This window comes from Saimiri boliviensis, chromosome 11 (genome assembly GCF_048565385.1).
Source record: "Saimiri boliviensis isolate mSaiBol1 chromosome 11, mSaiBol1.pri, whole genome shotgun sequence".
NCBI classification, from domain to species: domain Eukaryota; kingdom Metazoa; phylum Chordata; class Mammalia; order Primates; family Cebidae; genus Saimiri; species Saimiri boliviensis.
Window position 1 is genome coordinate 109,393,811 of NC_133459.1, and position 26,909 is coordinate 109,420,719.

Here is a 26,909-nt window from a genome sequence, read left to right on the forward strand (position 1 = left end):
AAGTAAAGATCAAGGACAGCAATTTTCTCTGAAAATGGGTCTTAAAGAACAGAGATTAAGTCTATTTAATAAATAGAAAATAGGCCCTTACTCTAGAGTCCAAGATTTAGTACAGGGAACCCAACAACATCCTGAAGATTTAGGTACAGTTCTGAGTGTTGGCTTTCATCAGATTTTTGAATGAGTATGTGATCTCAAGAAAGAGTTAGTACAGCTAGGAGTGAGGTCTTACTATTAACAGAACAACTTCATAAGACCTTAAGTTACTCAACAGCAAATACCTGAATAATAGTAACTTCACTGCCAGAGAGTTATACCCTAGATTTTCCTACTCCTAAGGATGTTTCAAAAACAAAAACAAAAACCTCCAAAGGTGCCACCAAAAGCCCAGAAATACTAAGGTTTTAGAAAACTACATGGGATTTTTTCCATCGCAGTTAAGACTACAGGAAAATCATGAGTCAGTTTCAGCATTAAAGAGAGAAGAGAATGACAATTATTTCTCCAGATATCCCTTTATAAACCCATTCCAAGCCCAAATAACAAACCAAGTAGAACATCTCAGATACACCCTCTCAGAACCTTAAGAGTGAAATCCAAATGCCACTCCCCCCTGAGAGAGGCAGCAAACAGGTTTCTCCCAATTCCAACAAAGTGAGTAAAGCTAAGGCCTGCAATTAGAAATGAAGGATTCTGTTCATCTGCTAAAACAATAAGAGGGCTTTGTCAGTCTTGTCTGATGGAGCTGGAGGGAAGGGTGACAAGAGAGGTTCCACAGGATAGGCCTCAGATATTCCTCAAGAAATGTAGCCCTACCAGATTGGTGCGGGTATGAGAAAGCAACTCAGCAGCAGCGGTAGGTGCCAAAGGTAAGACCTGAACCTCCTGGTGAGGAGCGACGTGGCATTAAGCAAACAGCGCTTCGTTCCCCCCCGCCCCCCACACCCTGCTTCCGCCCAAACCATTTTCCCCTTGGGTTACCAGTTACTCCAGATGCCGTAGAGTAGTTCCACAAAAGCGAAAGAGAGGTTCAGGCACAGGAAGAAAAACAGGTTCCGGGATGTCTTGTCGGACAGGATAGACCTGGGCATGGTACACGTGGAAAAGAGCCGGGAGAGTTAAGGAGGTGCCAGGACCCCAAGACTGGGTACCTTTTTCAAGACCCTCCCAATTGACACGCTCCTTTCCTCACATCTAGGGGTTGAAGGAGAGTTTCTGAAGCACCCTCCCTGGACCTCGGGCCACCCTGAGGTCTGGGCCTTCTCCCTTTCTGCCGGACACCCCCTCCCCGCAAACACAGCACCCCGCACCTAAACCAGCCCGAGATCTTGCCGAACAAATTGAACTTGGGTGGTTTGTATTCATCGTCCTTGATGGACAGGGGCAACATCTTCTCTGCCCGGCGAAGGGCCGGGTCTACTCCCTTCTCGAAGAGGTTCCGTGGGGTGATGGCAGTGATAGTTGAGACGCCTCAGACGGGAATCCCCAGCGCTCGTCCCGGCCCGCGCGCCGCTGCTAGACACAGACAGACCCAGACACACACCCGGGAACTCGCTTACTTCCGGCCCGGGCCGCGCAACGCGTCCTGGGACTGGAAAGGAGGGAGGCCGGTCGCGGGCGGGGCCTGCGCGGCGGTGGGCGGGGTTTGGGGCGGAGGGCGGGGCTTGCGTCGGGGGCGGGGTGGGAGCGGGGTGGGAGCTGTTGAGAGACGCTAGGTGGCAAATACCAGGAGGTGTGAGGCGGTGACCTGGGGTGGAGTCCTGCCACCCGGACTCAGGAAGAAAATCCTGAGGTGGCGACCTGCAGACTGGGCTGGCGGGGGATGGAGAGCCCGCTCACGCCCACCCGACCGCCTACCACCCGTGTTCCCGGATGCATGTGTTCCAGCGCCTGCCCTTTCGCCATTTCCCCCCACTGGCGTTAAATCCTGGTGTGGTAGATATCAGTGATTAAAAGTCTAGACAGCCACGTGTTCTACTGCCGCCAGTCTGCAGGAAACGCAAGTGATCGTTTTGCTGCGTTAACTCTATGGGCGCCCAAATCTTAGGAATCCATTACATGCTACCACCAAAACAAGCGCTTGACCTCCTGGACTGCCACGCAGGAGGCGATCAACGTTTTTCTTTCTTTCCTTATTTTTTAGAGATAGGGTCTCGCTTTGTCACCCAGGCTGGAGCGCAATGACAAGACCAAGGCTCACTGCAGCCTGGAACTCCCGGGCGCAAGTCATCCTCCCTCCTCAGCCTGGGAGTAGCTGGGACCCAGGGCGCTCGTCACCACGCCTGGCATCCATCAATGTCTTTCAAAATAAAGGTTGTTAAACGTATTATATAAAAGAAGCTTTTTACTGGTAGGTCCTACGAGACGTGCATGACTTTTAGGTTTGGTTAATGCATTGTTTACAATCTTTATTTGGTTAATGCATCGTCTACAATCTCAACCCGCGGAAATCCCGAAACTTTAGAATTCGTGCAGGTCCCTTTCGCTTCCAGGTCACCGCCGGGGCGGAGGCCGCCGCTTTAATTCTTGTCAGAACCTCCGGGCCAGTTTCAGAAAGGTGAAGGCAGAAGCCGGCGCCTCTGTCGGATGTGAGGGCGTGCGGAGCGCGGGGAGGGGAGCCCCGCTGGCCTTTCCCGGGCACCCGCGGTCGATGGGCACACTCCTTCGGGCACCTTTCCGGGAAGTGGTTTGGCTGAGGGCAGGTGGTCGGTCACGTGAGTGATTAAAAGTTGTTACCTTGGAGAAGAAATGGGGGAAAGGATTGGCGTTCGGAGGTGGGCTGGAAACTACAAAACCGAGCTTCTTGGGAATGCCTTTTAGGCTAACAGGAAGTGGAGCGTCACCGAAAGGGAGGGGCGGCCACTCGGGGACTGTCCCCTGCTCCAGGCGCTCACTTTGCAGGCGGCGCTTTTTCCAGGTTGTTAATCCAGCGAATAGGGAAGGGTAGATGCAAGCTGCTTGATTTAGAAGAAAAAAAAAACAAAAATGAGCAAACGAGACGCCCCTTCCGTTTTATGATAACCAAGCTGCATGGAAACAAATCGGCTGGCCCTACTGCAATCTACTGCACTCGAGGTAAGAAGACAGCAAAATTCTCCAGTGTTAATATTTTTTTTTTTTTTTTTTTTTTTTTTTTTTTTGCAATGAGGATATATACATGGTTTGCTCTCGTTCTTGGAACTTTGTGTGCCTGTGTGGGGTAGTAATTAAGTGGTTTTATTTTTGAAAATATGTACTTATTCTACAATTTTGAAAAATGTTCATGTTAATTAAAACTGCTGTGTAAAAACAGCTAGGTTTCAGAAGTAACTTCTGAGAAGAGTATTTTCTCTTTGCCTTTGTTAGCGTATATTTCATTATTTTAATTTAAATGTAGAAATGCTTAATATTAGTAGCGTTTACTCTTTTTTGGAAGGAAGTTTTTGTGTTAGCAGTAGACCTTGAATCTTACTCTGCTGCACTGCTGAGGAAAAAATAATCGGGTGCAAACTAGATAGTTTAAAGATAAGTAATTCTATGGTAATTGCATTTTTCTCCCAAACGCCTTTATTCGATATGATTTAACTTGGGGGAAAGAAGGGGAAGTACATAGAAATAAATTTCAGCAACTGATTTCCAGCATAATCCTAACTCATCAAGGTCAGCTGCATTTTGAACTTAGGTTTTTGTATTCTGCCTTTAAAAATAAATTCTATATTTTATACCGTATTGCTACAAATCAGAAATTGCTTAACTGGTTTATGGAGAAACCTAAATTACCCTTTTTCAAATAGTTTTGAAACAGGTACAAGAAATTGAAGTTTAATTTCAGTTACAGCAGTTTCCAGAGACTCCCAAATTCCCCCACTTCCCACCCCCAAAGATATATGATAGGTATTCCCATGAGGACCTTCTCCTTTCAAAAAGTAACAGTGATGTCTTCACATCTTTCAGTCTTGAAGGGCATAATGACCAAATTTAAAACTAAAGACAGTTTATTTGCAATACAAAAGTGTAGGTGGACACTATTTAAATCAGGAAAAGTTCTATAAGTGAAAAACGTTAGGCTGTGCCTCACTTCTTTTGTCATTGTGAAATATTGTTTGTCCCATATATGTTATCTGTGTTGTCATATCAAAGTTTGTTTCATTCATTCAACAGTCATTTAATGAATGTCTACTATGTGCCAGGCTACATGCTGGGCACTGGGGATACAAAGCCAGATAAGTCAAAGTTCTTTTCCTGGAGGAATTTTGTGGAGGTGAGAAGCTGTGAGGAGAGGGGTGTTGTGACAGGCAAATCAGCCCAGTATTTTAAAACTGTGTGATGTTTAAAATTTACTCAAGGGATGCCCTTGGAGCAGTGTGGAGGGACAGCTATCAGTCAATAAGTCTTTCTATATATACTAAGCCTTTCCTTTTGCCCTTTCAATATGTTGTATTGGAAAATCAAAAATGATGCTTCAGCTCTGTTCAAATGGTCAGTATCTTGCAAGTCGCCAATCAGAATTCTTAATTCTTTTGTATGTTACAAGATTGAATACTTTATGGGATCATAAAATAGATATACTAATGAACATTTTAAAACTAAAAAATGGATTTCTACCCTGAACTTTTAAATATGTTTTTGTATCATCTCCTACCAACTAATTACATTAGGTTAGCTATGCAGACTCTATGGGTGGAAAAACCCCAGCTGCTCAGACATGTGATTGAGGGTTCTGAGAAATGAAAGCAGAGAGAATTAAGGGGCAGAAGCTCAACTCAGTCATGGTTCCAGCTCCTTTTGGGCAATGGTCAGCAAGGAATAGGAAAAGTGCTATGTCCTTCCTCAGTAATCAGCTTTGGCATTTATCTGCAACCCTGTTTTCCCCTTTTAGATACTTCAAATTGAGTGCCCTGGGAACTGTTGGTGAAAAAAGGAATTGTAAAGGTACGTAAGACAACAAATTCTTATGAATCTAGAAACTGGATACAAATACAAATCGCTAACACGTTCAGATGTTTTGCTTATGCCATATATCCTCTGGTTTCAAATGTGGTGTAACATTAGGTAGTTGGGATCATGTGCATTTATTTCGCTTCTGGACCCTTGAATTAGGATTCTCTAGAGGGACAGAACTGATAGCATAGATGTATGCATAAAAGGGAGTTTATTAAGGAGAACTGACTCAAAGAATCACAACTTGAAGTTCCACAATAGGCCATCTGCAAGTTGAGGAGTAAGCCAGTAGTGGCTCAGTTGGAGTCCCAAAACCTCAAAGGTAGGGAAACCGACAGTGGAGCCTTCGGTCTGTGGCCAAAGGCCTGAGAGCCCCTGAAAATCCACTGGTGTAAGTCCAAGAATCCAACAGTCAGATAACTTTGGAGTCTGATGTTGGAGGGCAAGAGGCATCCAGCACAGGAGGAAGATGAAGCCGGAGGACTCAGCAAGTCAGCTTCTCCCGCCTTCTTCTGCCTGCTTTTCCTTTCCTTGCTGGCAGCCGATTGGATGGTGGCCACTGGGTCTTCCTCTCATAGCCCACTGACTCAAATGTTAATCTCTGCTGGCAGCACTCAGTAACACCTAGATATACCTAGAAACAATACTTTGCATCTTTTAATTCAATCAAGTGGACACTTAATATTAACCATCACAAGTCTACCCCTTGTCAACTTAAACCCATACACATTTCTTGAAATCATACCTAATCTCCAAGTAAATGAAACTGCTTTGCAAAAAATATAACTGAGGAAATTATGAGAGTGAAAGATAGCAGACCTAACCAACTCCATCTTTCTTCTAAACCTCTAAACTGTCCTTGTTCATTCCTTTGGAAGGAATTTAGTTTATAGTTTAAATAATAGCCCTTCCCAGCCGGGCGCGGTGGCTCACGCTTGTAATCCCAGCACTTTGGGAGGCCGAGGCGGGTGGATCACGAGGTCAAGAGATCGAGACCATCCTGGTCAACATGGTGATACCCCGTCTCTACTAAAATACAAAAGTTAGCTGGGCATGGTGGCACGTGCCTGTAGTCCCAGCTACTCAGGAGGCTGAGGCAGGAGAATTGCTTGAACCTGGGAGCTGGAAGTTGCGGTGAGCAGAGATCGGGCCACTGCACTCCAGCCTGGGTAACAAGAGTGAAACTCCATCTCAAAAAAAAAAAAAAAAAAAAAAAAAAGCCCTTCCCAAAAGCTAAACTGTTCTTATAAAACGACTGAAAGGCCAGCAGCCACCAAGTTAGGATGAGAGGGGTGAAATTCTAAATATTACTAGCCATTATTCCAGATGTCATAAAATTTGCAACTTCTGTAATTACTCTTGAAGATAACATCACTATTGTGAACCTAAGATTGCCCTTTTGAGATGTCTTTTCAGGTTTTTCATTTCTCATAACTGAATGGCCCCACCTGGACCTGCCAACCAGATCTGTGGCCCCCACCCTGGAGCAGCATGAAAGGGCTAAGATTTCATCCACAAGCTAAATCAGTACCCCCAATTCACTGGCCCACTACCCACCAGATTATGCTTAAAAACTCTGATCCCTAAGTTTTACAGGAGGTTGATTTGAGTAGCAATAAAAACTCTGTTCTCCTGCACAGCCAGCTCTGCGTAGATTACTCTTTCTCTATTGCAATTCTCCTGTCTTGATAAATCCGTTCTGTCTAGGCAGCAGGCAAGGTGAACCCATTACATGGTTACATAAAAGCAATAATACAGTCGTAATTGTGCCTAACAATACAACTATCCTTTGTACAACCAGAAGCACACTAATCCTTAACTTAAATGCTATTACATAAAATTAACAACACTTAAATGTTGGTATGATGTCAATAAATGTAACATGATACAGGAAAAAGAGGGGAAATAAAATTAAGATATTTTCTTAGTACAAGTGTACACATGCATAAACATATTCTTAATAAATAAGGAGGAAAACTCATGACAATTAGAGTCCTTTTTCTGCAACTGATCACATGTTCATAGCAGATATTGATCACTGCCTTCTTCTACTACCCATTCTGTATTACCTTTGCTTTCAGCAAGAACCTCAGCAGGTCATAGTTTTTTACTTGATAGAGTAAATTGGTACTTCAGAGAGTGAGGCATTGCTACAAAAATACCCCAAAATGTGGAAGAGACTTTTGAACTGGGTAGTAGGTAGAGGTTGGAGAAGTTTGAAAGGCGCAGGAGACAGGAAGATGTGGGAAAATTTGGAACTTCCTAGAGACTTGTCAAATGGTTTTGACCAAAATGCCGACAGTGATGTGGACAATGAAGTCCAGGCTGATGTGGTCTCAGATAGAGATGATGAACTTATTGGGAACTGGAGTAAAGGTCACTCTTGCTATGCTTTAGCAAAGAGGGTGGTGGCATTTTGCCCCTGCCCCAGAGATCTGTGAGTCTTTAAACTTGAGAGAGATGATCTGAATTTGGAACTTATGTTTAAAAGGGAAGCAGAGCATAAAAGTTTGGAAAATTTGCAGTCTGGCTATATGGTAGAAAAGAAAAACCCATTTCTGGGGTGGAATTCAAGCCAGCTGCAAAAATCTGGATAAGTAACAAGGAACCTAATGTTAATCACCAAGACAATGGGGAAAATGTCTCCAGGGCAGGTCAGAGAGCTTCATGGCAGCTTCTCCCATCAGAAGCCCAGAGGTGTGGGAAGGAAGAACGTTTTCATGGGTTGGGTCCAGGGCCCCACTCCTGCTCCGTGCAGCCTTGGGACTTGGTGCCCTGTGTGTCAGTCATGGCTAAAAGGGGACAAAAGCTCAGAACATTGCTTCAGAGGGTGCAAGCCCCAAGCCCTGGCAGCTTCTACATGGTGTTGAGCCTATGGATGCACAGAAGTCAAGAATTAAGGTTTGGGAGCCTCTGCTTACATTTCAGAGGATGTATCAACATGCCTGGATGGCCAGGCAGAAATTTGCTGCAGGCGTGGGGCCCTCATGGGGAATCTCTGCTAGGGCAGTGTGGAAGGGGAATGTGGGGTTGGAGCCACCACAGAAGTCCCCACTGAGACACTGCTTAGTGGAGCTGTGAGCTGTGGTAGACCCACAGACAGCTTGTACCATGTGCCTGAAAAAGCCACAGACACTCAAACGCCAGCCCGTGAAAGCAACCAGAAATGGGGCTGTACCCTGAAAAGCCACAGGGGTAGAGCTTCTCAAGACCCTAAGGGCCCAACTCTTGTATCTGCATGATATAGGTGTGAGACACAAAATCAAAGGAGATTATTTAAGGACCTTAAGATTTAATGACTCCCCTGCTGGATTTCAGACTTGCATGGGCCTGTAGCCCCTTTGCTTTGGCCAGTTTCTCTCATTTGGAATGGGAGCATTTTTCCAGTGCCTGTACCCCCGTTGTATCTTTGAAGGAACTAACTTGCTTTTGATTTTACAGGCTCCTAAGCAGAAGGGACTTGCTTTGTCTCAGATAAGACTTTGAACTTGTACTTTTGGGTTAATGCTGGAATAAGTTAAGGTTTTGGAGGACTATTGGGAAGGCATGATTGTGTTTTGAAATGAAATTTGGGAGGGGCCAGGGTGGAATGATATGGTTTGGCTGTGTCTCCACCCAAATCTCATTTTGAATTGTAATCCCAATAATCCCCACATGTTGTGGGAGGGACCCAGTGGGAGGTGATTAGATCATGGAGGAAGTTTCTTCTGTGCTGTTCTCATGATGGTGAGTGAATTCTCACAAGATCTGATGGTTATAGAAGTGGCAGTATTTTTCCTGTGCTTACTGACTCCTTCCTGCTGCCTTGTAAAAAAGGTGCCTGGTTCGCCTCCCACCACGATTGTAAGAGATCTCCCTAGTCATGTGGAACAAGGAGTCAATTAAATCTCTTTCCTTTATAAATTACCCAGTCTCAGGTATTTCTTACAGCAGCGTGAAAACAGACTAATACAACCCTCAATAGAAAGATGAATACCAAAATATAGCACCAACCTCACTGGAAGCCATCATCTACCTGATTGCCTAAATCTAATTTTTAGAAGACAGAATAACAAACTTTAATTTCTAAAATAACCGAAGGCTTCTGGACAATGACATTGAAAACCCTTTTTTTTTTTTTTAATTTCCTGCTGACTGACAGAAACATCACAGAAAATTCTTTGATTTCTCTTAATAGTGACAAGAGAGCCTGCTTCTGTCAATCACTGAAGACATAAGGAAATTTTTTTAAAAATTTAAACTTCAGCACAATGAGGTAAGTACAATATTTTTTGGCTTTTGTTTAATTGTTGTAAAGTACATTTATATATAATTTATCATCTTAATTGTTTTAAGTATATAGTTCAGTAGTGTTAACTGTTTTCACATTGTCGTGCAACCGATCTCTGAACTTTTTCATCTTGCAAAACTGAAACTTTATACCCACTGAACAACAACTGTCTATTTCTTCCTACTCCCAGTCCCTGGCAGTCCAACTGCTATTCTTCTTTCCGTTTCTATGAATTTGACTTCCCTAGGTAACTCATAATAAATGGAATCATCCAGTATTTGTCTTTTTATGACTGCTTATTTCAATTTTCGTAATGTCTTCGAGATTCATCAATGTCATGACATGTATCAGAATTCTCTAATTTGTAAAAATGGAATAATAATATTCTTTTGTACCTATGTATCACATTTTCTAAATGTATTATCCATTCCTTTGTCAATTGACCTTTAGGTTGCTTCTGCCTTTTGGTGCTTGCAAATAAGGCTACAGTGAACATGGGTGAAGTACCAGTACTTTTGTCTGAGAAAAATTATTTCTTATAGAGTTGGTTTTATTTCCTTGGAAACAATAGTTCTTACTTAAGCCAAAATCTTGGACAATACTGAGATCTCTCATAGGTCTATTGAAATAGTAGTCCAGGTTATAGAATGAAGTCAATACATATAGAGTTGAATATTTTTGTAGACCAGAACAAAGCTGGAAATAGAGACTAGTCAGAAGACCTACAAAATAAAAAGTAGCTCAAGTGAGAGAGTTTAGAGAGTTTGATTTGGACTTGCCACTCTTTCTGTGGCTAAGGAAAAATCATTTAATACTATATTCTCAATCTCAGATGTCTTGTCTACAAAGTGGGGTGGATATGCTTTATTTTCTTTCTTTCTGAAAATTTGAAACATTATCAATATGAGGTACTCTATAACATTAAGTAGGGAGAGCTCTGACAACTTTCATTAGTAATGCTCAGCTCTGTGAGAGCAGGAATTGGGTCTGCTTGCTTACTACCATGCCTAGCACCTGCAGTGCTGGGCACATGGTAAATACCTATAAATAATTGCTGTCTGAAGGACCACCCTGGATATTTTGACCTTCCCCTAATAAAGTAAGAAAGCTCACATGAAATGGGATTGTGTCCATCTTAGGTTCAATACCTAAAAATATTGATAAGTCATAATTCATTTGTGTGAAATCCCTTTCTCTTACAGAGTGATTTTGGAAATGAGTTTATCGCTGAAAACCAATACCGGATAAAAAAGAAAGGGTTCTATAGAACAGAACAGGGGTCTGTTGCCAGACAAAGCAGATTCAAATGAAAAGCTCCAGTACCCTGGAATGGTAAAAGTACAATATTTGCAGATGTACTTTGTTTCCTTTTGACCCATTTCTAGAACTAATTTTGCATGGCACTGTACTGAGCTAAAAATGCTTTTCTATTTCTAGGCCCTCCTCTTAGGATGTGTTGACTCCTTGGATCCTATGAGTCATGGATATGTTCCTCTTAGGAACAGGGCCACTCTTCTGCTCTAATATATGTCCATGGGATTGGTCATCTCCAAACATCATCATCATCATTATCATCATCAATAGCTACAATTAATTGACTATTCCAGGAGATCGGTGCAAAGCTAGGAAGAACTTTAATCTAGCATAATTCAGACCTGCACAGTTTGAAAGTAAAAAGGACCTTATTGTCTACCTCAGTAGCAGATAGCTGGATTGAAGGAAGCAAGTGTTGCTTTAAAACGAGTTTTTGCATAATATTTATGTTACTTCCCTGTATATCCGTGATAATAAAGCAAACTCTAGTTAATTGATAGTAGCTGCCTGAAGCATTGTTAAGAAGGAATAAGATACTTTGTATAGGAAAGAGGAAGAGGAAAACTAGAAAATACCAGGACCGATGAGCAGCTTTTGCAATGCATGTGTTAGGATTAAGGAAGGAAATAGAAACACGAGCACCTGGTGTCTGATGTCCTGTTTTCAGTGCTGCCCTTGTTCATTCTAACCTGATTTACCTGTTAAGAAATGGCTCATTCAACCTGGCTGCCAGAAAGAAGACTCGATATTTAATGTAATCAGCACACAGATGCTTTCTTCACAGCTTGCAGTGCTAAATGACCTATTGCAGCAGCAGCAATCTATTCAAATGTGATGTTGAAGTCCGTGTAGCTACTTCTCAATATTTTAGGAATTATTTACGAACTGTAGTCTAAAAAGTATAATAAGGGCAGGAGTAGGCCTTCTAAATAACGAGGTTTAAATTGGCTATCAATAATCATATATACGTGTAGCAAGTTCTATGTCAATAGAAAAGATGGATCACTTCTTCCCTAACAACTAGTTCATAACACAGTTGATCCAGATTGTACTCATCTAAATGATCCATTCATATCACTGTAATTGGCCATAAACACAAGATCACAAGATGAATCTGTGATACTGCTTGGACTCTTTTATTATTGTATATTACTATTCCTGTCTTTACTGCTGTATTTATTATTAATACAAAATAATTTAAATTATTTTGTTTTAGACTTGTGAAAAAAGTAACAAGAATTAAGAAGAACTTTGTAAGAGTAGAAGAGCTCCTTAGGAAAAAGGGAAGGGAAATCATTTAGGAAGGAGAGCCTAAAATTGGTAGAACATGAGAAGAGCTATATGGCATTTCTAAAACAACAGTGAAAGAATGACTTTCCTGAATGTGGGTAAAACCCTAAAGTCAAAAACTCTTCCCAGAAGCTTGTATAGCACCTGGAAAAGACTTGTGAAAAGTGACCTTTTCGTGTACCATTTCTGCCATTTTGTATTTTACAATGAAATAAATTCTAACTTATGCTGCTTATAATTTTAATGGAGGAAGCTTACCACGGGCAATATTGAATTGAGTTGTGTGGTGTTCTGACTTAGTTTTCTTTTTCCACCAATTGTCATGAAGTCTGTAGTTTTTGTCACTTTCTGAACCCAAACTAAATTTTCTTTTCTCAACCAAGTTAGATTTTTTTGTCTGCTTAACTCGTGTAGGCCGCCTGCTGGATTAGTAATATAGGTTCTGGTTATTATGACCTGCTAAACTTCCTTGGGGAAATTTATAAGGATGATATTATCCAACAAATGATGTTTTTCCCCTAAGGCAAATCAGCCCATTCCCCAAGAGCTTTCATAGAAACAGGGATGTTCAAATATATTTTAATGCAGAATATCTTTGAAAAGATGTGAAAAAAAAAATCAGAGATCTGAGACATCTTTTATTTTTCAAGTGGCCTGGCCACAGAACTGAACGTAGCAAGGGGGCCTATGTGGTCTGTGTTTAAGGCCACATTTCATGACATATTCTTGTCACCAGATGGGTGATGACCGAGGTCTTCTGTGTAGGGGATGGTGGCTTCTGTACTGTCTAGTCTTAATTGGGCCTTAATTTGCATTTAATCTGAGTTTATTCTGTTAATGTTTCAGGCATCCACTGATGTTTAGGATAATTTAGACATAAATTTCCTCATTTCATTCAACTATAGTGTCGCGAGCACTTAGTCAAAAAATGGGTCAGACACTGTTCTGGATTGATTATAAGGAATGACAGAAAGATACATTAAGACTGAAAAAACAGCTAGAGAAGAGTCGATAGTTGAAATACCAGATAACAAGGACTAGAAACACAGTATTCAGAGTTGGCTGGAACATTCAGGATGGAGAGTGGTGAGGGAAGCATTTACAGGAGAGGTGATATTTGAAAGAGACTTGAGGGGCAGGGAATAGGAGTTTGTCAAATAGAAAGAGAGAAGGGTTTGTAAGTAGAGAAAAGAGCATGTACCAATACACGGAGTTGTGGATTAGCTCACTACATGTAGGTGCCATTAAGGGGAAATGTCTTTTTGGAATTTGGCACCACATGCCCCTTTGCCTCAGTTTGAACAGTGTTGATCATCTGCATGCCATAAACCTGGTCAGAAACTGCTCATTGGTTGTACAGCTGTCTCTTCCAACTTTGTTTTTGCACGTTCTTACATGTGTCAGCCTAGGTTCTGCATTGGCCTCTGTATTCCACCTTGGAATGACTTTATCTCTTGACAGCTGAGGCCTCTTGTCTAAGCATTCACAATTCTGTATTCATCAGTTTATAGGCAAGTACATATTCTGGAAGATGAGCCAGAGGAGAAACAATCTGTATAGTATGAGGCAAATCTCATAGTGAAAAGCAGAATCGTTGTCATTCTTCTACCATCTGTGGCATCAAAATAAAAATGACAGCTTCTCATTGTACAAGACCATGTTGCTCCTTGCTTTTCTACCTTATGAGTCAGAGAACATAATCTTTGTTCATGCTCTACACTGGCATATTTGTTTTCAGCTTCTCTCTGGATAGTTATTGCTTTCCAGTCTGAAGGAACTAGCTTTGAGAAAAGAATCCTTCAACAGCGTTTCTTCTAGGGAATCTTGATAGATTATGTAGCAAATAACTGAGTAGCAGATCTTTGGAAATTCAAATTGCCTGGTCCTTTTTAAAATGTCTGTGATAGAATTTTGTACTGTTGTTTAATAGACTATGTATTAATTTACTTTCTTATACTATGTCCACATTTAAGAAAATTACTTATAACTTCAAATAATGCTCTTTCAAAAGCTACTTCAGTTCTCAGATATTTAAATATTACTGACGTAATGACCCAGCAATTCTACTCCTAGGTAAATACCTAAGGTAAATGAAACCATGTGTTCACCTAAAAACTTGTACACGAATGTTCATAGCAGCATTATTCATAATGGCCAAAATTTGGAAACAATTAAAACATTTATTAACTGATGAATTAAGAAAATGTACTATATCATATAATGGAATGTTACTTGGCAACAAATAAATGAGGTACTGATGTATACAGCATGGATGAACCTCAAAAACATTATGCTAAGTAAAAGAAGCCAGATACAATGGTCCTATGTTGTATGATTCCATTCATAGGAAGTGTCCAGAATAGGTAAATCCATTGAGACTGAAAATAAATTAGTGGTTTCCTGGGGCTGGGATGGAGGTGAGGGGTTAAGGGAAGTGAAAATGAGGAGTGACTGCTAATGAGTCTAGGGTTTCTTTTTGGGATGTTGAAAATGTTTTAAAATTAAATTGTGGTGATGGCTGCAAAACTCTGTGATTATATTAAAACTGTATACTTTAAATGGGTAAATTTTATGGTATGTGATCTCTCCTTAAAGCTACTAAGAAAAAACCCTTCAATATAACAAGTATACATTTTTATATTATCTTAACGGTACCTTAGTGACAGTCTTGTGTATTAATTTTTTGACACATCTGTGCAGAATTTACCATAACATAGTGGAAAGAGATGTGGACCGTGCCATCGGGAGGTTTAGAGTCTGGCCCTGGCTGTCCTGCTGATTAGCCACATGCAGCTGCAGGACCTTAGGCAAGTTCCTCATCCCGGGACCCTGAGTTCTTTATCTGTGAAACAATGAAGTAGGCTAAGGAGGGCTCTGAAGTCCCTTTAAGTTGTCTGAGTTTCTGTGTTTGTGCAATAAGTCATGTAATTATGTAATTATTGGTGCAGTAGTTTTTAGTTGGTTTGTTGTATTTGTTTGTTTGTTTCTTGAGATGGGGTCCCATTCTGTCCCCAGGCAGGAGTGCAGTGATGCAACCACAGCTAACTGCAGCAGCCTCGACCTCCTGGGCTCCAGCTCTCCTCCTGCCTCAACTTCCTGAGTAGCTGGGACTACAGGCATGCACCGCTATAGAGGGCTGATTTTTAAATTTATTTGTAGAGATGGAGTCTCATGACATTGCCCAGGCTGGTCTCAAGCTCTGGGGCTCAGGCATTCTCCAGCCTTGGCCCCCTTAAGTGCCGGGATTACAGATGTGAGCCACCATGCTTGGCCTCCTGGGGCAGTTGTAGAGACAGGGCTTTGTCTCTTAGTGTTTGAGTCTAACTAATAGAAGTAGGATTTTCAGAAGCCCCTTCTCTAGTAGTCCTCCCCATGATGTTTAAGTGTGTCTTATTAGGCAAATTATATGTAGATGGGGGTTTCTCAACCTTGGCATTATTGGCATGTTAGGTCAGCTAATTCTTTGCCATGGGGGGCTGTCCTATGCATCGTAGGATATTTAGCAGCATCCCTAACATCTACCCACTAGATAGCAATAGTATCTCCCCTCCAGTTGTGACAATCAGAGATATCGCCAGACTTTGCTGAATGTCCCCTGGAAAGCAAAATCATCCCCAACAGTTGTCCTGAACATTTTTGGCACCAGGGACTTGTTTTGTGGAAGACGATTGTTCCATGGATGGGTAATAGGGGATGGTTTGGGGATAAAACCATTCCACCTCAGATCATCAAGCATTAAATTCTCAAAAGGAGCACGCAACCTAGATCCCTCACATGCGCAGGTCACAGTTGATGATAGGGTTTGCACTCCTGTGAGGATCTAATGCCACAGCTGATCTGACAGGAGGTGGAGCTCAGGCGGTAATGCTCGCTGCGTACCCATCGCTCACCTCCTGCTGTGCAGCCCAGTTCCTAACAGGCTGTGGAGTAGTACTGCTGTGTAGCCTGGGGATTCGGGACCTCTGGCGTAGAAGACGTTAAGTAACAGTGTATTAAAGTAACTAAAAGGATGTGTTCTCTATCTGTAAATAACTAATTAATTAATATGTACAAAAAATCTCATGGGGGAGTCTTTGCTTTTTTAGATAATAAGGAGAAGAGGAAGGATTTTTGTTTTGTTTTGCTGACGTTTACTCTTATTTATCAAAGTTATGTTTACTGTAGTCATGGGGATGGGAGGAGGACAGAAAGAGAATAGACTAAGTGCTGTCAGTTCCTTTTTGGAATGAGGCAGGATGTCAGCAAACGGATACAGACATGACTTTAAAAAGGAAAAACCAAAACCTAAAGGGAAAATTTGGGAATTGGGGGCAAGGGAACTGAGAGGTGCTTATGTTTACTTCTTCCTTCTTCCTAAGACGTACGTCTTCCAGATGTGCTTTTCTCATATCTCTCATTGAAAGCTCAGAGCTGCAAATTAGATGATAGGTTCTTTCTCTAAAAGAAGAACAGGAGAGCACTAAAAGCTGAAATCCGTTTAGCCGTAAAGTCATCATTATTCTCCAAATTGTGCTCGAGCTGCTTCTCATGGGCCTGTGATGGAGTTGTAGACCTCAGCTATTCTCAAAGTGCAGTGTGCCACTCGCACGACGGTCTGTAAAGTACTTGTTCTTCATACTTTATTATGCAAACTAAAAAATTTACATAATTTTATTAGACTGCATTATTTAATAAATACATGAAATATTTACACTATGTTTCTAAAGATATAAATGATTCATATCTCCTGAAACCTTTCTGATACAGGTAAAATTGGGGGATTAGAAGCTATCCGAAAGGAAATTTCTACGATGGTACAGGGGATAAACTCCTACTTAAAAGAATACATGAGAGGGGAGCAGTCACTCACGAGCATCTTCAATAGTGTATATTTATAGTAAGCTATCGTAATTAATCTTCATTACTTTTTCTGGATTGAAACTGCAAGACAGTAAGTTTTTAATGTCTAGAGATCAGAAACACTTCTATGTAAGTTTTAAAATATGCTATTCCTACTCTGCTACAAAAAAATGAGTATAAAGATCTTAATCATGGTATACTGCAATGCAGTTAGTCAAAATGATCCTTTACTCTCAGTACTTATAACTGGTCATTTTTATATAGAACTGAAAATACGTGTTATGGGACCTACTTTTCATTTGTATTAAAAGGATTTTCAAGGACTTTGAGCCGAGATTATTAATTCATAATGATTTGTCTTTGACCACATTAATGGTATATGTTGTTTCAGCAAGAAGGTACATAAAATGGAAACATGGTACACTAAAGCTTTAAATTACCATCCTTGTAAAATAAACATGGAAAAGCCAAGGTTACCTTGAAAATAGTTTATTTTATTTATACCTTAAGATTGAGGCTACGACAGAAGCAGAAACACAAAATTGCTCTTTTTAATAGAACAAGCCGCAGAGAAAGTCCAAGAGAGATACCCTTGAAAGCACTCTGAAAAGCTTACTTTAAAGGTGATATCACTTTTCAAATCTGAACTGTTGAAAAGTGAGACTGCTGAATGGCAGTGATCTTCTCCTTGTCCTTGTGAACAAACGCTTCCTTTGCTTGCACATGTCTGAGCATACTGTCCCGTCATGGAGAGTATGCCCCTGTCCTTCTTGGATTCTCTATTCCTCATTCTCATAAACTTCAAAGGAAGATGTTAAAGACTGTTATGTATGATGTCTCTACATCCTTGAACTATAGAGAGAAAACTTTCTACAATTATAAAACACACCTCACAGCATGAAACAAGGTTACAGAAGTATGATGGTCACCAACCCAACCACTGCCGAGTCTCCCCAGTGAAAAACAAAATGTTGAGTAGGTTTCACTTCGAAAGTAAAGTGAGATTTTGTTTGAAATAGCATATTCCAAAACTATTCTGTTCAATTCCAAACTAAATTTAGACTATAGTCTTAGGATTGCCTATGGAATGATGGCCTCGCTTCAATTGCCTAACTTTATCCCAAGACATGAAATCAATAGCTGAGATATTATTGTGTAAGTATACATACAGTGCACTTTTCCAAGAAAAGGGGAAGTACCAAAAATGAAATATACAGGAGCAGTGTTATAAAGAAGAGTAACCGTAGCTATTTACAGTTAGTATACTTCAGCTGTGGTTAGCAGTGAGAAGTCTTTTCCAGCTGTATTACATCTGTCTGTATTAAGCAATAGATGATAGTAACGATTTATCATATAGCCTAAGAAGAGAAATTATATCAGAAGTGGGGATGAGAAGGGATAGACTATGGATTAATTAAGGTCATCAAGAGTAATATCCCATCTATTCTTTCTAAGAGATCTATTTTTTTCTTAAAGGTATTTTAAATATGTTGTTTAGAAACTTCGGATTGGTTTTTGTTTCCAGTCTTTTTTTTCGTAAGTAAATTTCTTTGAATAGTTCATTTTCCGCACTTCTGGCTTTGTACTTGAATAGAGTAGTAAAATAGATCCAAGATATGGTGAAATGACTATGAAGACTCAGTTGCCAAAGTACAAAACAAGGACCATACCCAAAATGCTTCTGGTGGCTTGTGGAAGAATAAGTAGCGTGGAATCAGAAGCAGAAATAGCGGAAGACTGAAAGACAGAGATAATTGAAAGCCAGCAGTGCTACAGTAGGAGTCAGCAAGCATGGCAATGAAATGTTATTGGAATCCAAGAAATCAGTTTTAAGTATCTGTAAAACTGTGAGGCTGGGCACAGTGGCTCACGCCTATAATCCCAGCACTTTTGGAGGCCAAGGTGGGTGGATCACCTGAGGTCAGGAGTTTGAGATCAGCCTGACCAATATGGAGAAACCCCATCCCTACTGAAAATATGAAATTCACTGGGTGTGGTGATACATGCCTGTAATCCCAGCTACTTGGGAGGCTGAGGCAGGAGAATGGCTTGAACCCGGGAGGCAGAGATTGCAGTGAGCCGAGATCACGCCATTGCGCTCCAGCCTGGGCAACAAGAGAGAAACTCCGTCTAAAACAAAACAAAACAAAACATAAATCTGTCTGTGAGATTTAATCTTTTCTCATATAAGCGAGGGATCTGATTACACAAAAATTTTTGACCATTGGATAGCTAGACTGTACTTATCAGTTTGCTCTCTAGTATTCTATGGCTATCTCTGGAAGATGCTTTAGGTACACTAAGGAAGATGAGACAGTACATAGCTGATAGTAATACCTTGTGATTTGTACTGTGAGAGAGGGAGCTGCGGAAGCTCAAGGGCTGTGCCTCAGTTCAACCTGGATTTAGCACCAGGCATTACACGCCCAGGCCCATGAACAGCCTGGACTTTGGGGGCAGATTTTCCTGATGGAAATCCTAGCACCATTACTTAAATTACTTGGTAATCTTGGGAAGGTTAATTATTCTCTGTAAGCATCTAAACTATAAAATGGGAATAGTAATAATAATAAATAATAAATTACATGCAGTGGCTTCCTATCTGGCCTATAGTAAAAGCCAGACTCTTTAATGAGGATCAGAGGTCCCACATAATCTGGCCCTTGCTTATCATTCTGATTTATTCTCTTTATGAAGAGATTCTCTTCATCCCCGCTACCCCAGATTATCTTTTGAATTTGTTTGTTGTGCTGTTTCTCCCTATCATCTCCTCTGCTACTAACAGCAGACACCTTTTCTATCTGATTAATTGCTGTATCCACAGAACCTGGAACAGTGTGGGCACAAAGTAAGTGCTCAGTAACTTATCTGTTGAATGAATAAGTACATACTGTGGCATATGAAGCACATAGTACAGGGACTGATAAGTAATAAACCTACCATAATTGTTTGCTGCCTCATGTGTTATGGCTCTCTATATGATTTTATTTGGGAAAAAAGTCTGCTACTGCAGAAGTGTAAATTTGAAATTAATATATTACTAAGGGAAATATAATCCCAGTTGAAAAATACTCTCACTTCTGGAGATTTCGTGATAAAGTGAGGGCAAACTTTTAAATGCTTAACTCTTCCACTTTGGGGTATATAACGTCTTTTGTCAGCAACTGCGTAACAAGCAGGGCAAGAAAGGAGGAGTATTACACTCTGGTTTTTAAAAATCTCTTAGGCCAAATTGCCTTTTTGAGGAGGAAGGGAGAACGGAATTTGAATCAACTAAAATAAGATTGATATCTCTCCTCATTGAAAAAAAAGCCGTGAAAACACAGGGACTAGTAAGAATGCTAACATTCTCTATGTTGTGTCCATTTCTCCTCTAGGTGTTACCACATCTGCAAACTTCCTGGGAGAGTAATGGGGATTCGAGTGCTTCGATTCTCTTTGGTGGTCATCCTCGTATTACTGCTAGTAGCTGGCGCTTTGACCGCTTTACTTCCCACCGTCAAAGAAGACAAGATGCTCATGTTGCGTAGGGAAATAAAATCCCGGGGCAAGTCCACCCTGGACTCCTTTACTCTCATAATGCAGACGTACAACAGAACAGATCTCTTGTTGAAACTTTTAAATCATTATCAGGCTGTACCAAATCTGCACAAAGTGATTGTGGTGTGGAACAATATTGGAGAGAAGGCACCAGATGAGTTATGGAATTCTCTAGGACCCCACCCTATCCCTGTGATCTTCAAACAACAGACAGCAAACAGGATGAGAAATCGACTCCAGGGCTTTCCTGAACTGGAAACCAATGGTGAGTTGCAGTGGAGTTCTCAGCCTGGAAGGGCTGCTGCTATCCAGAGCTGGGACAGGCAGGGGAATTTCTGGCCTTCTGGTTGTCTTATAACTGGAGAAAAATGAAGGAAGATAGTCCTAAGAAAGCACTTTGGAAAGCTTGGGGACAATTTCCAAGACGTCAAGAAGCAGTTTCCTGGTAAAGATGTTATCGTTGTAATAGAGGATATGTTATAATTCCATATTATTGCATTACAGCTGATAGTGAGATGCCATTTAGATTATGCTTAAAATATTTCTTGCCACTCCTCTTTTGCTCCCATTGCTGACGGTTTCATGAGGTTGCAATTTGCTTAAAAGAATCTTGGCTTTATTTATTGATAGGTTCAATAGTTTCTAGGATGATGGATGATAACTACTTGATTATTTTCCCTTCAGGCAGTTATATAACCAGTTATGATACCAAAAAAAATTATTTTTCTACTGGACAAATCTCCCCTAGAATACATTGCTTATTTACTTAGTGGGTCAGAAAATACTTCATTTGAATGATCTATGCAGACACGATTGTATTTTACTACTTTTGTTTTCATTTCCAAACTACTCAACTTAAATTTTTGTCCTTTATTTTAGCAGTGTTGATGGTAGATGACGACACACTCATCAGCACCCCAGACCTTGTTTTTGCTTTCTCGGTTTGGCAGGTAATGTTGCCATCTCCTTTATGAAACCATCTTTTTAAGATCTTGACTAGTACTTAATCAAGGCAACATGGTTAATATAAAGGTTACCTAAAATACCGTAGATAATATTTGTCTAAAAGACGGATGAATTTGTTACAGGCTAATCAAGATCCCCTGAGCTTAGTTCAGCCAACCTGAAAGTCTTTTATCTAGATTTAATTTATACTTTGGTGTATTTTGGGAAAAGAGCTAGAACTACCTTGCAGAGAACAATGAGGAAATGATGTGGTTTAGCAAAAACTAGAATGAGGAGATATTTTGCACAGGCCACAGACATGTGTCTCAAATGGTAAGGGGATTTCTGTATTAATATTGTATATAACTTTTTATAAAAGGAAGTTATTTATTACCTCCACAAAATTTAATCCTGGTTCTGAGACCGTTGTTTAGAAATTTTACGGTAATGATTCCACATGTACCATTGTGGTAGGAGGGATTCATTTTGTTTTGTTCTTTCCTAAATCCTAGCTTGAATAAGCAGGCATAAATTGCTCAGTGTCCTATAAAAGCAGCTCTCTCCTATTGAGTATGCGTTAGTAATAGCTAACTTTTACAAGTTGCACTACCATTACCTGAAACCAGAACTTCATAGAAGTACTTGGAAGCCGTGTCAAATAATTAAACACCGTGCTACCCAATAAATGATCTAATTGGCACCATGGTAACTTTTTAAATTAGCTTCTTGGGATATAACAGCATTAGATATTAATGGCAAGTGGTCACAATACTCTGCAGATATCAGCATTTTAAAAACTCCAGTTTTTAACTTCATCCCTAGCGTGCTGATCAACAAATTGAAATTTTTCTATATCAGCAGTTTTTTTTTTCCAGCCCTGTAAACAAAAGCTTCTTGGGCAAAAAGTTCTAATGTAGTACTTCTATTGAAGCTTAAAAATCAATTTGTCCAAAATGTAAAAATGGAGGCAGAACTTGGGGACTGTGGTTAATTGGAACCATCTGAGTCAACTATAAATTAAAGATGCAAAAACATGATTTCAGGGTTTATTTCTAAAAATATCAAAAACAATTTCAATCCACTGACCAACTTGAATTCAGTCCAACCCAAACCCTGTATAGCATAATGATCTGAGATTTGTATGTAAGCAAGCAAGACTAGAGTAGACATTCATCTGTGTCTTTGTAGTTGCCCATTACCTCCGCTTTCAGTATTTTCCCTTTTCCCCCTCTAGCCAACTGTGAAATTTCTTTCATTCTCCTAGATTGTGTAAATAGCTCATCTTCTCTGAAGCCTCCCAGCCTTTATCCCCCATTCCCTGACCTTTCCCTTTGCCTCCCAGCAACACAGTTGTCATTCTACCCTCAAGGTTCCCATCAGATTTACCCAGCTGCACTTAACAACTTTCTCACAGTATTGTAATTCCTTGTTTGCATATCCATGTTGTACCCCCTCTACCCTCTCTAGACTATAAGTGCTTTGAAATAGGATTTAACTCAGCCCAATTTGCATGTGTGTGTGTCCCTAGTTCTGTGTCTGTTCAATAAATGAATGAAACTCAAATTATTTATGAGAGTGAATGAAACCTTTCCACCCTGTAAGTTACCTCTTTCCCATGCTTCAGTGTTTTTCTTTTGTTTGTTGATTGTTGTTTTATTTTTAGTCCCACTCATCTACCATCTATCCTTTCATCAAAGATTCTGATGTATCTTTCTCACATATATATAATATAAACATTTATTTTATATAGATTAATAGAAACATTTATTTATATTATCCCTTTCTTAAAAAACAGAAACACCCAAGCTGAAATGGGATAAAATATAACATTGTTTAAAATCAGCTGTAACTTTTATGAACATTGAGATCAACATGAGAAAGAGGTTATCACACATGTAGGTCCATAAATTTATATACTCCTAAGACATTAGAACAAATTTTCAAAATGATCCCATTATCTCTTATCTCCTAAAATAAATAGCATTCAGGCAGTCAACTTTTCCCGCAGCAGATTTTGAAGGACTGGACTCTGGTGACTGGAATTTATTAATATCAGATAATGTATGAATTAGGAGAACATTTGTAAGGGTGGAATATTTGTTTTCAGAGAAATTTGGGTTGTGATGCAATATGACCTGTAAACGTATCAGAACATAGATTTATGAAGTTACGTGGAGTTAGATGAAAGGAAACGTTGACAAATCAGTTTTGTTCTCTCTGTAATAATAAATCATTGCCTTTTTCACTATGTCTTCTGTAAAAGTATGTGACACTTAGTTGTTCTTTTTCCTTCTTTTCAGCAATTTCCTGATCAAATTGTAGGATTTGTTCCTAGAAAGCACGTCCCTACTTCATCAGGTATCTACAGTTACGGAAGTTTTGAAATGCAAGCACCAGGGTCTGGAAATGGTGACCAGTACTCTATGGTGCTGATTGGAGCCTCATTCTTCAATAGCAAATATCTTGAACTCTTTCAGAGGCAACCTGCAGCTGTCCATGCTTTGATAGATGATACTCAAAACTGTGATGATATTGCCATGAATTTTATCATTGCCAAGCATATTGGGAAGACTTCAGGGATATTTGTGAAGCCTGTAAACATGGACAATTTGGAAAAAGAAACCAACAGTGGCTATTCTGGAATGTGGCATCGAGCTGAGCATGCTCTGCAGAGGTCTTATTGTATAAATAAGCTTGTTAATATCTATGATAGCATGCCCTTAAAATACTCCAACATTATGATTTCCCAGTTTGGTTTTCCATATGCCAACTACAAAAGAAAAATGTAAAAGTGAAACAAACAAAAACAAACCTGAAAACTGCTTGGTATTTGGGTAGCTTCTCCATGCTATGTATTTTTTTAACCAACATCATGAACTTTTATCTACTCCAGAAGTCTCTACAATAGAAAAAAAAGTACAGTGCTTCTAGGATATAAAATTCACATTACTTTTGAAAGCCAAGAAGTTTGGGCTTATCCAGTTAGGTCTTCTTTTGAAGAGTTTTCATCCAGGGATATAACTCCTTGGTCAGTGATTTTATTGTTTACATCCTGAGACTGTTCTACAGTGTCTTTGACTCCTGGCATTTGCCTTAAGGACCTATAGCAAGCTGTTTCTAGGATCAGAAACTCAAGAGAGGCATTTCTCTGCTTTTTCACTAACGGTCAATTGTTTTAATTTGAAGCCTGAAATGCCTCTTTAGCAAAAGCCTGTAGTATGGGGTAAAGTCATGTGAGAAGACAATAGTCTCAGTCACATATGAAGAGGAAAATTTGCAGCTACCAGTGCTTTCCTTGTGTCCCTGCTAACCAGCTCTTCCAGGACTAACTCAGTGCAGCATGTTTTTGATGTAACCATCAGTGCTTTTATTTTTCTTAAGTCTTTTGTGACTGGGACAGTTAATTTTAGTAGCGAAGAACGTCTAGTTGTTTGCTTGATTTTTGTGAACATTTACTGCACGGATCACAAAACAATATAGCTTATGTTTCTTATATGCAACTTATATGCAGCAAAGAGTAAATATGTTACTAGATTCGGGTAGTGTGTTTTGTCACTGAATCAGACCTTGTGAATGAACATTAATTCTTATGTTCTATGTAATGTATGTGTTGTTTAAGAAGTGTACAAAAAAAAAAAAACCTTCTGAAACTGTGAGTAAGAACTGGCAGAAGTTAAAACCTTTGTATTAAAAGATCTTTATTGTTTGAACATTGGTTATCTTCCAGATACTAATAAGTTGTATTGCAAAGCCAAACGCTTGCAGTCACAACTTAAAAGAAAGAAAGATCCAAGGTATTATTCATCATGATTAAATTTCAACTACATGCAAAGAGGAGAAAATAAGAACTGAGCAATAACAGAGGAATTCTATAAGGAGTCTACATCGGTTCATTGCTGAGCTGCCCACTCTCTGTTATGTGAATTAGTATCTGTGTTCCACTCATTGTCTGTATTTAGTTCTTGTTCACAACTGGGGCCAGGAATTCTTAAGTAGGCCTCTGTTTACCACCTTTTCTCTCTCCTCCTTTCACTCTTCTTCCTCCTTCTCCTCTTCTTATATAATGCCAGTATATTCTCAAAATTGCAAAGCTGTAAGAATATTAAAATAATTATGGCTAATGTTCCAATAATGAGGTCTTTGTGCATTTAGTTCAGTGTATTATGGTTTTTTGTTTTTTGGTTTTTTTTCTTACTTTGAAGAGTATATGTGTCTTAATGCATTCAGATTTAAAAAGAAACTAAAACAAAGAAAGTTAGAACCTTACTAAAAATTGATAATGTCAATTATCTGTTTTGTCTGATATTGGTAGTACTTTTTGCCTCTTATGATTCCTCTAGTAAATAAATAAAATAAACTTTTGCCATCCATGTGTTCTATGTTAGCTAAGCAGACTCATGTTTTTGTGCTTGGTGTTCTTACACATTTCTATATATGATACTCTAATATGTTGCTGAGAATAAGGTAGAGATATTTGTCACATTATCTGTGAAAAAATAATCCCAGATTTTATTTGCCATCTTGTGTTTTTAAACTTGTCTTAAGCATCACATAGGTTAATCATATCACGGTTTCAGTTATTATACAGCAAATAATATGAAACCAAAATGCAGTTCAGTCTATATTACAAAGACTCTTGCATTGTACCTAGACTCTTACTAAAGCTATTTTTCCCTGAACACCTCTCTTTCTTGCCCCAAATGATCCAGAGAAGAGATGCTCAGGTTTAAACTTTTGTAAAAGAAGCAATGCTGTGTACGGGATCAGCTGTGCACACTCTGCCATTAGAATACTTGGGCTCAAATCCTTGCTAGACCTCTTAACTACTCAGTTTCCTCATCTGCAAAATAAGAAGAATATCTGTCTGGGGTTTGTTTTAAGGAATAAAGGAGATAACTTGCGTAGATATAGCACAGTGCTCTGCTCATTTTATATGTTCAATAAATGAAAGCTGTTGGGATGAAAGTGTCATTGATGCAAGCGCAGAGTTAATCCTTCCACTTACCAGCTGATGTTAGGAAAGCTCCTAGGTCCGACAGGTGAGACATTCAGGAAATTATTTACATTTAACTATGGGCAAGAAACCATGGCAATTTCACCTTTTTTTCATTATTTCAAATACTGTTTTTTGTTTGTTTGTTTTTTTGTTTTGTTTTGTTTTGTTTTTTTAGACAGTCTTTTTCTTATCATTAGAGCCGTATATATTCATTCTAGCAATTTTGGCATATTCGGGAAAGCATCAAGAAATAATTAAAAGCCCATGACCCCAATTAACAATGGCATTTTCATATGTATTCTCATAGACTTTTTTTGGCATATATTTTACTGGCATAGTTTATCTGGTATTTTATTATATGAATAAACCATAATTTAGGTACTCAATCATGCTACCATTTTATTTTAGACTTTTTTACTATTATAAAAATATTTGGATAAGTATCTTTGTCTTGAAAAGACATCTTTGAGCATATCTATAATTACTTCTTTAAAATGAAGTCCCACAAAGTTCAATACTTGGGTCAATCTAGTAACACGTGTGCTTTTAGGATTTTTGCTACATACTGTTAAATGTTTCCAGAGGTGTTGACATGGCTACCCTATTAATACCCCATCTGAGAGCATCTGTTTCTCCTAAGTTTTCCCAACATTAAATATTATTTGAAAAGTTCTTTTATATATTTTTTATGTGTATAAAATATTCCAATGGTGCCGGATTTGAGAGAATGCTCATTCATAGAATTCTGTATTGAGAAGACTGAAAAGGTAAACAACGATCAAAACATTGGAGGAC

General features: G+C 39.5%; 2 protein-coding genes across 10 annotated transcripts in view; one reads left to right on the plus strand and one right to left on the minus strand.

Moving 5' to 3' along the window:
• Positions 1–1,583, minus strand: part of SLC30A7 (solute carrier family 30 member 7) — a 72,154-nt gene extending 70,571 nt beyond the window's left edge. For 2 of the 5 annotated variants that reach the window (XR_012512563.1, XM_074381336.1), the window contains exons 1-2: positions 1,311–1,580; positions 982–1,083 (exon numbers count right to left, since the gene is read on the minus strand). Coding sequence is in view for 4 of the 5 variants with exons in the window: in XM_074381336.1 (XP_074237437.1) it covers positions 982–1,083; positions 1,311–1,390 (182 nt within the window). In the remaining variant the exon portion in view is untranslated. Of the gene's footprint in view, positions 1–981; positions 1,084–1,310 lie in introns of all 5 variants that reach the window. The other 3 variants (XM_074381335.1, XM_074381334.1, XM_003933250.3) reach the window with 2 other exon arrangements.
• A 160-nt stretch (positions 1,584–1,743) lies between these two features.
• On the plus strand, positions 1,744–25,475 carry EXTL2 (exostosin like glycosyltransferase 2). 5 transcript variants are annotated; one of them, XM_074381345.1, is made up of 8 exons: positions 1,744–2,557; positions 2,918–3,075; positions 4,859–4,911; positions 9,098–9,175; positions 10,393–10,522; positions 20,011–20,438; positions 21,053–21,123; positions 23,419–25,475. In XM_074381345.1, the coding sequence occupies exons 5-8, from the start codon at positions 10,497–10,499 to the stop codon at positions 23,905–23,907; spliced, it is 1,014 nt and encodes a 337-aa protein (XP_074237446.1). In that variant the 5' UTR covers positions 1,744–2,557; positions 2,918–3,075; positions 4,859–4,911; positions 9,098–9,175; positions 10,393–10,496; the 3' UTR covers positions 23,908–25,475. The 5 variants fall into 5 exon arrangements, with proteins under 5 accessions (XP_074237446.1, XP_074237445.1, XP_074237447.1 ...); XM_074381344.1 differs by lacking the exon at positions 1,744–2,557 and adding an exon at positions 2,564–2,714; XM_074381346.1 differs by lacking the exon at positions 1,744–2,557 and having other exon boundaries at positions 2,722–3,075; positions 21,056–21,123.
• Positions 25,476–26,909: the final 1,434 nt, after the last annotated feature.

What these genes read in the sequence shown, in the direction of transcription:
- EXTL2 (XM_074381345.1), top strand. Translation starts at nt 10,497, where the DNA reads ATGAAAAGCTCCAGTACCCTGGAATG. An exon ending in AGCTCCAGTACCCTGGAATG is followed by an intron (nt 10,523 to 20,010) that starts GTAAAAGTACAA and finishes TTTCTCCTCTAG; the next exon opens with GTGTTACCACATCTGCAAAC. An exon ending in TTGCTTTCTCGGTTTGGCAG is followed by an intron (nt 21,124 to 23,418) that starts GTAATGTTGCCA and finishes CCTTCTTTTCAG; the next exon opens with CAATTTCCTGATCAAATTGT.